Below are 15,459 nucleotides of genomic sequence, written 5' to 3' on the forward strand. Positions count from 1 at the left end.
GGCCACCCCAGGTCCAGCAGGACTAGAGCTGGGGGCAGGACCCTTTTCCCCCGGCTGACGCAAATCTCCTGATTGCACTCAGACCACGCCATCGGAGGAGCCAGGCGGGCCCCAGATGGTGACCTCCCAGGCTCCGTGTGTAGACGGCTTCCAGGAGCCAGGAGCACGGCAGCGGGCCCTCAGCGCGGTCAGTGTCCTCACCAGTGCACTGGAAGGTCAGCAGCCCCAGGTCATTTAAGCACCCCCCACTTCTGCTGTAGGCACCCTCACCTTTATCCCAGCCTGACCCAGGCATCCCCCATTTGTCTTGGCCTGCTTTGGATATCCCCACACTGTCCCAGCCTTCTCTGTTCTGTGTAGCCTTGCCTGTCCTTCTGTGTCTTTTCATGTTTCAGCTTGTTCTCTCCTGGGTATCACCATGCCTGTGTTTCTCCCAAACACCCCCACATCTGGCCTGTCCCAGATGCTTGTCAGTCTCATTCCATCGTCTCCCAACCATAACCATGTCTGTCTAGGACCATCCTGTCCTGAGCACACCCATGCCTGTTCTAGCTATTCCCATATCTACTTCAGACTATTCCAGGCATCCCACATCTTTCCCAGCCATTCCTGCCCTAGGCAACTCCACGTCCCTTCCAGTCTGAATTGGGCACCCCCCATCCTGATCTTATTCCCTCCTATCTCGGATGTATTCTCATCTTTTCCAGCCTGTCTTTGGCATCCCCTCTCCCATTTGTCCTGACACATCCCAGATGTCCACATCTGTCTCTGCCCATTCTGTCCCAGGTGTCGTGTCCGAACTTGCATGTCCCCATTACTGTCTCATCATTTTCAGCCTGTCCTCCCCTGAGTGTCCCCAGGTCTATGTGGGACTATTGTCTTAAGCAGTTGTACGTTTGTCCTGATAATCTCTCCTGCCCCCATTTTCCCCGCCTCCATCTTTGTTTCCTGTCCCTATGGCCCTCTTCTCTCATATTTCCAGACTAAGGAGCCAGGACACAAGCCACCCATTCCCTCGGCCTTCCCTGCTCCCACTGTCCCGCTGTCACCTAGCAGCCCTGTCATCTCCCAGAGCAAGTCATAAATCTTTCCTGGAAGGTATTCCAGATACATATGACTCAGTCAACAGAATCAAACTAACTCATTGGCTGTCCCCTCAGAGTTAGAGGAGTCTCGCCGCAAGTGTCCACCATGCTGGAACCGCCTCGCCCAGCGCTACCTGGTCTGGGAGTGCTGCCCACTGTGGACGTCCATCAAGCAGGGAGTGAAGTTGGTGGTCATGGACCCGTTTGCTGACCTCACCATCACTATGTGCATCGTGCTCAACACACTCTTCATGGCACTGGAGCACTACAACATGACAAGTGAATTCGAGGAGATGCTGCAGGTCGGAAACCTGGTAAGGGCTGCCTGCAGCTGGCTCTCAAATGGGCATCGTGGCAGGAGGGGACCTCGGGCAGGTGGCACAGCCTTCATGGGTAAGGAAGAAGGGATCCTGCACACAGAAGGATCTTTTGCGGGTGGGAATCATCATAGAGGACGTCTTGGAGGAAGGAGGGAATCAAAGGGTCGGCTTCTAAGGAGCTGAAAAATGTAGATTTGGAGAGGGAGGGTGGAGTGAAAAGAAGTGTATGCAGATGCCCAGAGTCTAGAAAACAAAAGTGAGCTGGGGGTAAACCTGAAATGTGTGGAGACTTGAGATTTTGTAATTTGTAGGTGGAGGAGAGTGCGTGCAGAAGGAGGTAGTTCTCTTATGGATGGAGCTTGCATCACTGTTGTTGGATGGGGGAAATCGTGGATGGGTGGTTGGATAGAAGGAGGGAAGTATGGAGGGATGGATGGATGGATGGATGGATGGATGGATGGATGGATGGATAGCTGGGTGTAGTAAGTAAATCAGGCAGAGCCAGATTTGAATTCTGACTCAGCTCTTACTAACTAGCTGATCTCAAGCTATTTACTCAGTAATTGGCCCAATAAATATTTGTTGAATTCAATAAATGTGAAATTAGTATGACAATATCAACCTCATAGGAAGGTAATGAGGACTGAATAAGATAATGTGTATAATATGCTTGGCTCATAGATTGATAAACAGTAAGCACTCAAAACAAATGATAGCTGTGCTATTGTTGTTGTTGTTAGACTGCTCCTGGAAGTCAGAATGTCTGGGTTCTAATTCTGATTTTTTTTTCTTGATACCAAATCAAGTTCTTCCTCTTTATTATACAGATAGGGAAACCGAGGCCCAGAGACAGGAGGGATGACATGGCAGGGGCAGAGTTGGGCATCTCTCAACTCCCAGGACAGGGCCATATTGGATCAGTCCAGGTAAACAGAGTCAGCCCGTCTTTAGAGGATCCCAGGGCTGAGTTGCCATGAGCCCACTGGCCTCAAAAAGGAGCTTCTGAGATCGTCATCGAGGTTGGTGTGGGGGTGGTAGGGGGACTTCTGGCCCCATTTGATCTAAGCTTGCTCTTACTGCAGACCCAGCCTGTCTCAGGCCTAGCTGTTCAAGTGACCCCCATAGGCAGGTAGGTCTCTCACACTGTGGGGTATGAGGATTTTCTTTTCTTCTTACTTTCCAAACCCAAGACTCTAGGTAGTTCTCTGCGGGGCCTATTCAGATTTTTTCACCAATTTGAGTCCACTTGCTGTAATTTTACTTTTCTTTCCTTCTATGTGCAAACAGAAGGCAAAGCTACATCTCAGCGGGTAGAAGTCTCATGGCACTGTTGGAAATGTTGGGTGGTCTTCAGATGGTAGTTATGCAGGGTTTCAGTTGAGTGTATTTTTATCAGGTTGTGACCATTGGGTTGGACTGAGCAGCAAGTTAGGTGTGATGAAGAGCACTGGTGGCTTCACTGGGTCAGCAAGTTGTGGCTGAACTGCATTGTATTAAACTTGTCGTTAAAATATTGATAACAGGCAATATAGTTGTGTTATAGCTATATTTTGTTCTGTTTGAATAGCTTTATTACTAATATGTAAGATTTTGATTTTATTGCATTTAATATATTCTAGGTAGTTTAAATATTAAGTGTTAAGAAACAAAACCATAAAAATAAGCATGAGTAAATAATCAGCATGGGAAAAGCCTTTCTAAGCATGTCTCTGAAGACAAATTCCATAAAAGAGAAGACTGATAGATTTAACTAACTTTTTAGCCCATCACACAAATAAAGGTAAAAGGCAAATGAAACTTCTGTTTCCAGCAACATTATGGACAAGAAAATCGGAAAAGTCTCCTATTAATAAACAATTTGAAATACAGGAAGCATCCTTTGAATTACATAGCTAAGTGCATGAGAAAGTACAGTGGTTCCTCTTATCCATAATTTTGCTTTCCATGGTTTCAGTTACCCATGGTCACCCATGATGTGAAAATATTAAATAGAAAATTCCAGAAATAAACAATTCACTAGTTTTAAATGGCACGCCGTTTTGAGTATTATGATGAAATCTCACACTGTCCTGCTCTATTCTGCTCGGGGACATGAATTGTCCCTTTGTTCAGCATATCCATGCTCTATATGCAACCTACCCATTAGTCACTTACTAGCTATCTCTGTTATCAGATAGATTGTTGTGGTATCACAGTGTTTGTGTTCAAGTAACCCTTATTTTACTTAATCATTATTCCCCAAAGCAGAAGAGTAATGATGCTGGCAATACAGATGTGCCAAAGAGAAGCCAAATATATGACAAAGAGAAGTTGTTAATCTCTTATTGTGCCCAATTTATAAATCAAACTTTATCAGAGGTATGTAGATTTAGGAAAAGGCATAGTATATATAGGGTTCAGTAATATCCATGGTTTCACGTACTCACTAGCAGCCTTGTGGGAATGTATTCCCCATAGATAAGAGGGGGCTACTTTAAGAGAAACCCCAAGTGCCAAAAACAAAAAGAAGCTTAAAAACCATAGCAGTAAACATGTGAAATGGCTCTGTAGTTGCCCTGGGTGGGGTGGGGAGGTGTTGATTTGCCTAATCTGGAGGCTTGTATTTTAATGAGCATGTAGAGACAAGACATTCAACCTTGGGACAGTGTGAGTAGGGGTCGAAACTGAGTAGCCCCATAAGAATATGACCATACATTTAGAAAAATGGTGAAGCAGAAAAAACCTACACACAGGCCCTGGGAAATGATAAAGAATCCCTGTCTTAGCCAGGGCTGGAAAGGAAAAAAGTAACCCCTGAAAGGCTTATGACTATGGATTTGGCCTTATACAGATTTGGGGTTCAAATTTACACCTGAGTAGTCCTGGAACCTACATCTAAAAAATTAACATAGAAAGTGATCCTAGAATGATGTCTTGGGGCCCCTAAAAGGGAACAAAACTTCTCTGGAAGGACACACCTTGAGCCCAGGTCAAGCTGGATTTCCCAAATTATAAAACACAGAAGGAAATATTCTACCATGAGGAAGAGTCAGCAGACATACACACGCGCAGACACAATCAGGCTATCCCCTTAAAAATGTCACACAGTAGAACTGCTTGATAGAGATGATTAAAATGTTCATAATTGGCCAGGCGCAGTATCTCACACCTGTAATTCCAGCACTTTGGGAGGCTGAGGCAGGCAGATTGCTTGAACTCAGGAATTCGAGATCAGCCGGGACAACATGGCAAGACCCTGTCTCTATTAAAAATACACAAAAATAGCCAGGTATGGTAGTACGTACCTGTGGTCCTAGCTACTTGGGAGGCTGAGGTGGGAGGATCACTTGGATCCCCAGCAGGACCGAGATTGCAGTGAGCCGAGATCATATCACTGCACTCCAGCCCAGGTGACAGGACCAGACTCTGCTCAAAAAAAAAAAAAAAAAAAAAAAAGTTCATAATAACTAAAGACATAAAATAAGGGATTAAAAACATAAGAAAATAATACAACTTTGAAAAAGAACCAAATAAAATCTCCAGAAATGAAAAATATAGACATTGAGATTAAAATTTCAATGTACACATCAAATAGCATATTAATACAGTTGGGAAGATAATTAAATGATTGTAAATTTAGATCTAATAAAGTTGCCCAGAACGTAATATAGAGAGATGAAGAGAAGACATAGAAGAAAGAAGGAAGAAAAACATATCTGACATTATTTTCCAGATTATGTTGCTGTCTATTTAGATCATTTTAGGAAATCTACAGAGGCTGTTAGAACTAATACGAGAGTTCAACAATATTAGTGGGTACAGCCTCAGTATTCCAAATAGTGTTCCTAGTCACCATCAACAATCAATTGGAGAAAATAAAATTTTAAAGTTATCACTTATGATCACAATAAAAACTATGAGAAATTTAGCTATAAATAGAACAAAAGATATGCAAATTTCATATGAAAAAATTATGAAACTGCCAAGAAACATAAAAGAAGACATAAAAGTGGAGAGATGTACCATTTTCATGAATGAAAGTATGAATATTGTAGAGATACAAATTCTTCCCAAATTAACCTATAAGTTCAATGTAATTCCATCAAAATCTCAATACTTTTTTTTAATGGAACTTGACAAGATAATCCTAAGACTCATATGGAAAAGTAAAGCAGATCAAGATAAATTAAGGACTAAGGTAGAGAATTTACCATAGTATGTTAAGATATCTTATAAAGCTAAAAATATTATAGTATTGGTGCAGGGATGGAAAAACAGATTGTGCTACAGAATTGAGACCACAGAAATAGAACAATCCATATTTGGTGACTTGATAAATAACAGAGATGGCATTATAAATCAGTAGGAAAAGGCTGGATGTGGTGGCTCATGCCTGTAATCTCAGCACTTTGGGAGGCTAGCCAAGGTGGGCAGATCACCTGAGGTCAGGAATTCGAGACCAGCCTGGCTGACATGGTGAAAGCCTGTCTCTACTAAAAATACAAAAATTAGCTGGATTTGGTGGCATGCACCTGTAGTCCCGGCTACTCAGGAGGCTGAAGCAGGAGAATCGCTTGAACTTGGGAGGTGGGGGTTGCAGTGAACCGAGATCGTGCCACTATACTCCAGACTGGGTGATACAGTGAGACCCTGTCTCAAAAAATAAAATAAAATAATCAGTAGGAAAAGGATTGGACTGTTTAATAAATGATGCTGGGAGGATGGTTATCTGCGTGGAAGAAAATCAATTTAGATCCCTACCTCACATCATATTCATAAATTAGATGCAGGGGAATTGGACTTAACACCTAAATGTGATAAAGCAAAACTTTAAAGTTTTTAGAATAAAAACATGCAAAAAAGCTTTAAGATCTTGGGGTTGGGAAGGCCTTCAACCATCCAAAAAGCTTATATCATGAAAGAAAATATTGCTAAATTATAAATTGTTAAAATTTATAATCTCTGTACAACAAGGGATGTTACAAACTAAGTGAACTCACTACCACAAACTGGAAATTGATATTATGATTAGTATTTAACCAGAAATACATGGAATCCAGGCAATATTGAAGATTTACACATCAATAGGAAAAGAGGGATAGTGATAAAATGATAAAAACACAACCACAACAACGGACAAAGGAAATGAGAAGCAAATCACAAGAGGTAATTCAGATGGTTATAAACAAATGAAGAGAAACAGAGGAATGGAAATTAAAGCAACATTGAAATACTATTTTTTACCCTAACAGAATAAAAAATAGACTTCCGTGTGCTGACAGGGTTGTGGAACAGTGGGAACTCACAGCTTGTAAGAGTGTGGATTTGGTACAACCATTTTGGGGAGCAATTGAACAATATCTGGTAAATCACAGATATAAACTGTGTACCCTACAACTCAACAATTCCAGATATATATATATATATATATTCCTAAGAAAGTCTCACACATCTGTACAAGGAAACATGTATAAGAAAGTTCTTTACAGTACTTTTAGTCATAGGGGAAATTGGAATCAACATAAATGTCCATTAATTTTATAAGGTGGATAAATAAATTGTGGTGTACTCATACAATGAAATACTGTACATGATTAGAATGAATACATATAAATGTGTCAATAAATCTCAAACATGATGTTAAGAATAAAAGGAACAAAGAATAAAAAACATGATGTTAAGAATAAAAGAGAATATATACAGCATAGCCTATTTACATAAAGTTAAAAGAATACAAAAATACTATGTGTTGTTGTTATATACATTAAAAATGTAAAAATGTGTAGAAATGATAAACATCAAATTTGGGATAGTGATTACCTTGGAATGAATATAGTACTATAGGTGGCTCCTGGTTTATCTGTGATGGCACATGATGGGTAAGAATTCATAGTAGAAGCCATCATTTGAATTACTGGTTTAACTCCTTTGTATCTCAGTTTCCCTATCTGTAAAATGGGGATAATAAACATTACATATCACTTAGGGTTATTGTGAGGGTTAAATGATTTAATATATGTAAAACACTAGAACAGTGCCTGGCATACATCAAATGCTATTTAAGTATTTGCTATTTTTTTTTTTTTTTGGTAAGGAAAAAGAAAAGAAGATTTGAAACAAATATGGCATAATGTTAATATTCATTGGAGTCTGGTGGTGGGTGCACAGGTAATCATTTTATTATCCTATACTTAAAGTGTATATCCTGAAATATTTTAAAATGTAAACAAATACAATAAAGGTAAATGACAAATCAGGAAAATTGTGACAATACAAATAGTACTAATAGACAAAAGGGTAATATCCTTAATATATAAAGTATGTTTATAAACCATATAAAAAAGCAAACACCTTAATAGAACAATTAAGAGCAAAGGATATGAACAGGAAATTTCACCAAATAAGAAGTACAAAATAAAAAGAAATGTCCAATAAAACAAGAGCGTCCTGTTGGATGAGAAAAGGTCATGGGAATGGAATACCCAGTATTAGCATAGTTAAAGGGAAGCAGTTACTCACATGCAGCTCGTGGAATTGGTTAAAACCTTTCTCCGAGGATCATTTAGCACTATGCGTCAGAATCTAAAAACGTTCATTGACTACACAATTTCATCTCCAGAAATCTTTCCTAAGAAAAGAATTAGACAAATTGTTTTAAAACAAGCACGTAAAAGGATATTTATTGTGGCAATGTTTTTAATAGGGAAAAAGGAATGACTATCACAGGGAAATGGCTAAACCAGTTATAGCACATCTGTACAGTGGAATGTGCCACAAATGTAAAAAAAAAAAAAAAGAAAAAGAAAATGATACTGTAGATTGTGTTTAATTGGCATGGAAGGATGTTCACAAGGTATTATGTTTTAAATACGGGTTTACAGTGCATGGAGTATGGTCCCATTAAAGTCATATGCCAAGGTCAAAGAGAATTTGGGGTTCCCCATAAGTTCCCCCAATTCCTGGAAAGCGGCCATTTGCACTCATTGCTCAGTGAACCTCCTGCCAGGAGTTAGGGGAAGTGGGTCACCATGCTCAGAGCCTCTATCTGCCAGATCTTAGTGAGCCTATAAAACATGCAGAGTTGTTTATATCTGAAGGCAGCCCCTGCCTGGGTCTGGAGCTCTTGGCCACTCTTAGCAATCATAATAAATGCTGCTGACAGTAACAATAATCGCCCTCTCATATGGAGTATCCACTTTACAGCCATTAGCTGTAACTCCTAGAAACCTCCTATGGAGTTATTATTATCCCCATTTTATATATGAGGACACTCAAGGCTCAAAGAGATGAAGAAACTGGCCCAAGATCACACAGAGGCAGCCCCTGCTCTGGAACCCGGGCCTGGCCACCATTCTCTGCATATCTTAAACCATCAAGCTTTGATCACATGGCCTTAGAAAGCCTGGTATGAGCCTGTGGAAGGAAGAGGTCTGTTACCAAAATGTATGAACTTCTCAAGCTTAGCTGCACATTAGAATCACCTGGGAAGTTTTTTTTTTTTTTTTTTAATCCCCATACCTGGGCTCCACTCCAGTCTAATGTAACTAGAAACTCTTGGATGCGACCCAGGCATCCATATTTTTAAAGCTCCCTAGGTGATTACAGAGTGCACCAAGTTTGAGAGCTCATGGTCAAAAACAGCACTTGAACTTCGAATCCCAGGAATCTGGTCAAAATGTAGATTCTAATTCAGCAGGTCTGGGGCCTTGCAAGATTCTGCATTTTCAAAGAGCTTCCAGGTGATGCCGTTGATCCTTGAAAATTCTTTTATCATTTCCCCGAAGGGCATTTCCCAAGAGCCTCTCCTGTCTCTTTTTTCCTGAGTCCTAGCTCCACCTGGTAACTGCCATCTCACCACCAAAACAGCTGGGAGCCTGCACAAAGTGAGGTGCAGGGCCTTTCCTGAGCTCCATTCTCTAGAAATGAGTGTCGGCACTCATGGGTGTCAGACCCACCCTGGTGCACCCCGGCAGTGCTGGGGAAGACCAAAAGTGGGGGTCCAAGGGAGGCGCTACCCGGGCCCCAGCTGTAGGAGCTCTCAGCAAAGTGGTGCAGGCTGTGCTGCTGAGTGAGGGCTCTAAGCACAGCTGTGTGTGTCTGAGGCTGGGTAGGGAAGGCTCCTGGAAGTCAAGCAGAGCAGCACGGAAGAGGCAGGACATGGCGCACGGAAGGCCAAAGGCTCAAACGTTTGTACATCTATTCAACAGATACTAGAGGACCACCTAGGGGCTGGGCACCATTCCAGGTACAGTAGGGAAAGGTCCCTGCCATCACACAACTTATCTTCTAAACAGAAGAGGCTCGATAAACAAATAGCTGTTAGATGGTGGTGTGAAGCAGAGGAAAACGAAGCAAGGATGGGGGATAAGGAATGTGGTGGGAGGGAGGCACATTTAAAGTTACCAGGACGCCCATGGATCAGGTGGCTCTGAAGGGAATGAGTTATGCGACTGGGGAAAGGCATGACCCAGGGAAAGGGAGCAGCAAGTGCAAAGGCGCCGAGGAGGAAACAGCAAGGAACAGGCGTGGCTGGAACAGGAGAGCAACAGGCAATGGGGCTGGGGGTTGGAAAAGTCACGAAAGCAGGTTTGGGTGCTGGGGAGAGAAGCAGGTCTCAAGGCTGTCTCTCTATGTGTGAGGAATGCAAACTGAGGCTGGAGGATTTCAGGGTCCCTCCCTTTCCCAAGACCCGGCTGATGGAGGAGCAGTTCCCTCTGGGCACAAGCACTAAAGGGACCCCTGAAGTCAGGAGGGCTGGGCTGGTGGGTGGTGCCCTGTGTGGCAGTGCTGAGGAGTCCACCCACCTGCCCTCCCGGTGCCTCTCTCTGAGCCAACAGCATCCCACTGCCCTCCAGACCACCTCCACAGGGCCTCTTCTGAGCTGATGGTGACAGGATGGCACTGGGGTGACCAGCAAATGCCTCTCCTTCTAGCACAGAGCCCCGTCAGGGCGGGTGCCCAGACCAGAGTGACCTCCCCACCTGATTGCCAACCCCAGTGAGGTGACTCAGACATGCCCGTCTTTGACCCCCACCTCCTCATAACTGCTGCAGGTCTGACACTGTTCTCAGGGGTACTCTGGCCCTCTGGCTTTAGCCCTCCCCTCCAAAAGACCCTGAGTGCCTCCTCACTGCCCTCAGGACAGCCCCCCAACTCCTCAGCATGGTCAAGAGGCCTTGCATACAGGACCCTGACTTCCTGCCATCCACACCATCACAGAACATTCTCTCCTCTGGGAACCAGGCTCCCATCAATTGGCACACTGCAGGGCAGCTGGCACGGCTCTCTGGTCCACTGCACCATGGGATCCTTGACCACAGGGTTCTGCCAGCCAAGGCTGGGCAACTCAGGACTCGTAAGTCAATGAACCAGGCAGAGCTCAGCCTCTGCCCACTCAGGAATGTTTCCAGAAGAGAAAGGAAGTTTCCCTAAGTTCTGAAGAGCAGCACTAGGTTCCTCTCCTCATTCTCAAACTTAATAGCTACATGACCCCAGACAAGTTACTTAACCTCTCAGTGCCTCAGTTTCCTTACCTATAAAGTGCAGGCAATGATACTTCCTCATGGGGTTGTTGGATGAATCAAAAGAAACAACATGTGCAAAGTGTTGTGACCAGCACTTGGCACGTAGCCCTCGGGAAGCAGTGGCTGCTGATTATCACAGTGGGCAGAGTCCAGCAGGCAGATGAGGAGGAAGGGGCTCCTGAGGAGCTGGAACAGCAAGGACAGAGGCCCTGGGTGAGGGGAGCCATGAGCATCGTGTTGATGCGTGGATTTGGCATGTGACGGGTGAAAGCCTTTCCTGTGGACACACGGATCAGAAGTCTAGTGCTAGGTCATGTCACTGTCCATCGCAGGTGCCCCCTAGAGCTGTGAGTCTCTGTGGAGCCTGCGAAGGGCCCAGGCCATTCCCGAGGGCCAAGCTGGTGTGCCTGGTATGCTTGGTGAGCAGCTGCAAGGGCTGGGAGAGCAGGCTGGAGAAGAGAGCTGTCCCCAAGGGGCTGGGCCATGGCGAAGCAAACCCCTACTGGGAGCCTGGGCCCAATCAGAGCTGGCAGCTCTGGAGGGAGCCCCTACCACAGCAAGAGTCAGGAGGCAGGTGCCCCTGCTGGCCAGGGGTGCTTTCCATCTCAAACAATTCCTGCTCCCTCCTCAGGTCTTCACAGGGATTTTCACAGCAGAGATGACCTTCAAGATCATTGCCCTCGACCCCTACTACTACTTCCAACAGGGCTGGAACATCTTCGACAGCATCATCGTCATCCTTAGCCTCATGGAGCTGGGCCTGTCCCGCATGAGCAACTTGTCGGTGCTGCGCTCCTTCCGCCTGGTACCTGGCTGGACCCACCGCATGGGGGATGGTCGTGGGGGTGGAGGGCTCGGCACAACCCAATCTGAGGTCATCACTTGGTCATCCCTACTTTGATCTGTCATGCCTTCACCCAACAGCCATTTGCTAGGTACCCCTGGATGCCTGGCCCAGTGCTGGTGATGTGGGGGGTACAGAGGCAGGCAAGGCAGGAGACATTCCTCCAGAGGAGCAATTGTGGTGGCCATCCTGATGATTTGCAAAGCCCTTTGTGGTCCACAGTGACCCCTTTAGCCCTCACAGGATCCAGAAGTGGGGCTGGTATTACTACATTTCCATTTCACACATGAGGAGACACAGAGAGATGAGATGAATTTCCCACAGCCACATGGCAGATAACAGAGGGAGCTGGGCTGCTAACTGCTCATCCGAGGTTCTGCCTGCTGGTTTCTGAATCAGCATCTTTAAAATATTAATGCACACACAAATCACCTGGGGATCCCATTAAAATGTAGATGCTGATTCAGTCGGTCTGAGATGATGTCAAAGCTGCTGGTCTGTGGACCACACCTGGAGGTTGAAATGCTTGAGAGGTCCAGACATGGGGCAGGAGGTATAGTCAGGGAAGGCTTCCTGGAGGAGGTCCTGAGCACCGTGGGTTGTTGCACATACAGTGGATGGGAGTGGAGCGGGGGGAGTGTGTAGGAAGGCAGGATGGCGGGGGCAGGAGGGAAAGCCAAGGCTGTGGGTTCTAATCCTGACTCAACTGCTATGAACCAAGGGACTTAGACAAGTTACTCCACCTGTGAGGGTTGGCAGTTTCTTCTGTCAAATGAGGTAATACCGGTGCCAACCTCGTGGTTATTGGGAGTTCTGATTGAGTTCATCCATTCTAAGCCCAAGGCCTGGCACGTAGACATTCAGTGTTAAGCACCTTCCCCCCTTTCTCTGTGATGACTGAGAGGCAGAGGTGACGAGTCAGAGATGGTTTGAGCTGTCCCAAAGGATACCTGATGAGGACAGGTGTGAAAGAGCAAGGACACTCCCTGTTGGGAGAATCTAGTGGGCAGTTCCTGGAAGTGAGGCCAAGGCAGAGAGGAGGCTGGTGTGGGGACAAAGAGAAGGGCTGAGTTGGGGAGGTGAGGCTGGAGCTGTTGACCTGACTCCCAGAGCAGTGCCCAGTGAAGCTGCCCTCAGGCTGTGGAGAGAAACAGTAGTGGGTGCTTTGGGAGAAATGGGGGGAAAATGGGTGTCAGTGCCCTCCAAGGGCTCCCTGGGCTTTCAGGCAGGAGCTAGAGAGAGTGAGGGTGCCCATGTGCAGCAGGAGCCAGAGCCTCTCACAAGGTCCCCTCCTCTTCCTCCTTCCCCAGCTGCGGGTCTTCAAGCTGGCCAAATCGTGGCCCACCCTGAACACACTCATCAAGATCATCGGGAACTCAGTGGGGGCACTGGGGAACCTGACGCTGGTGCTAGCCATCATCGTGTTCATCTTTGCTGTGGTGGGCATGCAGCTCTTTGGCAAGAATTACTCGGAGCTGAGGGACAGCGACTCAGGCCTGCTGCCTCGCTGGCACATGATGGACTTCTTCCATGCCTTCCTCATCATCTTCCGCATCCTCTGTGGAGAGTGGATCGAGACCATGTGGGACTGCATGGAGGTGTCTGGGCAGTCATTATGCCTGCTGGTCTTCTTGCTTGTTATGGTCATTGGCAACCTTGTGGTAAGTTGGCCAAGGGCCTCACACACACACACGCACACACACACACACACACACACACCATCCACTCATCTACCCAGCTACCCACCCATCCAATTATCCATTTACCTACCCTTCTATCAGTCCATCTACCCATCCATCCATCCATCTATTCATTTACCCACATTTCCATCTAACTACTCACTCATTTATTTCATCCACCCCCCCATGCACTCACTTACATCCATCTATGTACTTATCAACAAACCATGTATTCGACGTATGCATTTATTCTTGCACCTATATGCTCATACAGCCATCTATCTATTGATCATCACTTATCAATCACCCACCCACCAATCAACGCACCCATCCATCTGTTCACCACTCCAGCAATCGGAAGGATCAGTAGATCCTTCCCCAGTTACCAAGCCACCCATCCATTTATCCACTCATTCACCTTGTCATTCATCCAACTCCCTTTTACTCATTCACTCATCCATTCATTAATCTGCTTATCAGTCACCTATTCATCAACCTCTATTCACACACTTACGCATCCATATGCCCATTCATCTATGCACCCACCCATTCACTTACACAACCATCCATCCCTCCCTTCATCCGTCACCCATCTGTCCACTCACCCAACCATTCACTCCTCTACTCATTCACCCACCTCCCATCTATCAACTCACCATTCACTCATTCACCAATTCCATCTATCTACTCATCTATCTATCCAGTTGTCTACTTACTCATTGACCTATCCATCCATTCACTCACTCTTCACCGCATTTTTTTTTTTTTTTTTTTTTGAGACTGAGTTTCACTCTTGTCACCCAGGCTGGAGTGCAATGGCGCCATCTCGACCCACTGCAACCTCTGCCTCACAGGTTCAAGTGGTTCTTCTGCCTCAGCCTCCCGAGTAGCTGGGATCACAGGTGTGCACCACGCCTGACTAATTTTTTGTATTTTTAGTAGAGACGGGGTTTCACCATGTTGGCTGGTCTGGTCTCAAACTCCTGACCTCAGGTGATCTGCCCACCTTGGCCTCCCAAAGTGCTGGGATTACAGGTGTGAGCCACTGTGCCTGGCCTCTTCACTGCATTTTGCTCATTCATTCATTTACCCACTTACTTACCTATTTATTCATTATTTCCTCATTTTGTTTTCATTCATTATCTGTTCATCTACCCATTATTTTACTGTCATACACTATCAATGAATTATCACATGGTATTTCAATTTATCTTAAACACTTTCTAAGCCCTTGTTGCATGGAAAACATTGTGCCACATGCTGTTGGGCATACAGAGGCAAATGAGGTCTAGCGCCAGCCCTGACATCACTCACCAGCTTAAGAGATTATTGGGGAGGTGGAGAGTTCAAACAGGCCTGAAATAACTCTCAGACTAGTCAGAGTGATCAGAACCATTAAGGAGGAGACCATGGTACTGTTCCCATTCAGCTAGGAAAATCAAGGAAATCTTCCTGGAAGAGATTTTGGAGCTGACCTGATAAACAGGCAATGCTGAAGAGGGAAGGAGCAGGATGAGCAAAGCACAGGTGCAGACAGGTGGTTGTCCAGGTAAGGTGGGGCCCATAGGAGCTTTATATGTCACCCTGAGTAGCATGGTAGGAGTCTCTGCTGTCCCATCATGAGGGGCCCACACCTTTGCTCCTGTGGGTACCTGTCTGTCCTTGGGCAGGTGCATCTTGTCTTGTGTCTTTACAATGTGGGGAATTCTGGAAGTGAGAAAAGCCAAAATTTAAATACCAGAGAAGGTGCCTTAGGAAGAGGCAAAGTTGGGGTCAGTCAGTGGTTCAGGCAGCAATCCGTGTCCACTGTGGACATGAAGCCACCTTCCTGGGTACACAGTTGGCCCACACATGCTCAAGAAGCCTGCCTGCATTGTCTGGCTCCCACCTGTAGCTGTATGTCCCTGCTGTCATGGGCAGTGCAGTCACATCAGCTCACAGAGAGGTTTTACATTCACTTTTTCAGGCTGCTGTGGGGCAAGTACTATGGGCCATAGATTCCAGAGCCTTTCCCCAAACCTGTCTGCT

The 15,459-nt window shown here is 45.5% G+C and overlaps 1 protein-coding gene across 1 annotated transcript in view; it reads left to right on the plus strand.

Moving 5' to 3' along the window:
* The window catches only part of SCN5A (sodium voltage-gated channel alpha subunit 5), a 100,377-nt gene that overhangs the window by 50,474 nt on the left and 34,444 nt on the right, over nucleotides 1-15,459 (plus strand). Inside the window, exons 13-16 of the mRNA XM_058442855.1 lie at nucleotides 83-215; nucleotides 1,161-1,399; nucleotides 11,540-11,713; nucleotides 13,063-13,413. Coding sequence (XP_058298838.1) covers nucleotides 83-215; nucleotides 1,161-1,399; nucleotides 11,540-11,713; nucleotides 13,063-13,413 — 897 coding nt within the window. The remainder of the gene's footprint in view (nucleotides 1-82; nucleotides 216-1,160; nucleotides 1,400-11,539; nucleotides 11,714-13,062; nucleotides 13,414-15,459) is intronic.

The sequence above is a fragment of the Hylobates moloch genome, unplaced genomic scaffold (genome assembly GCF_009828535.3).
Source record: "Hylobates moloch isolate HMO894 unplaced genomic scaffold, HMol_V3 SCAFFOLD_8, whole genome shotgun sequence".
Lineage (NCBI taxonomy): Eukaryota > Metazoa > Chordata > Mammalia > Primates > Hylobatidae > Hylobates > Hylobates moloch.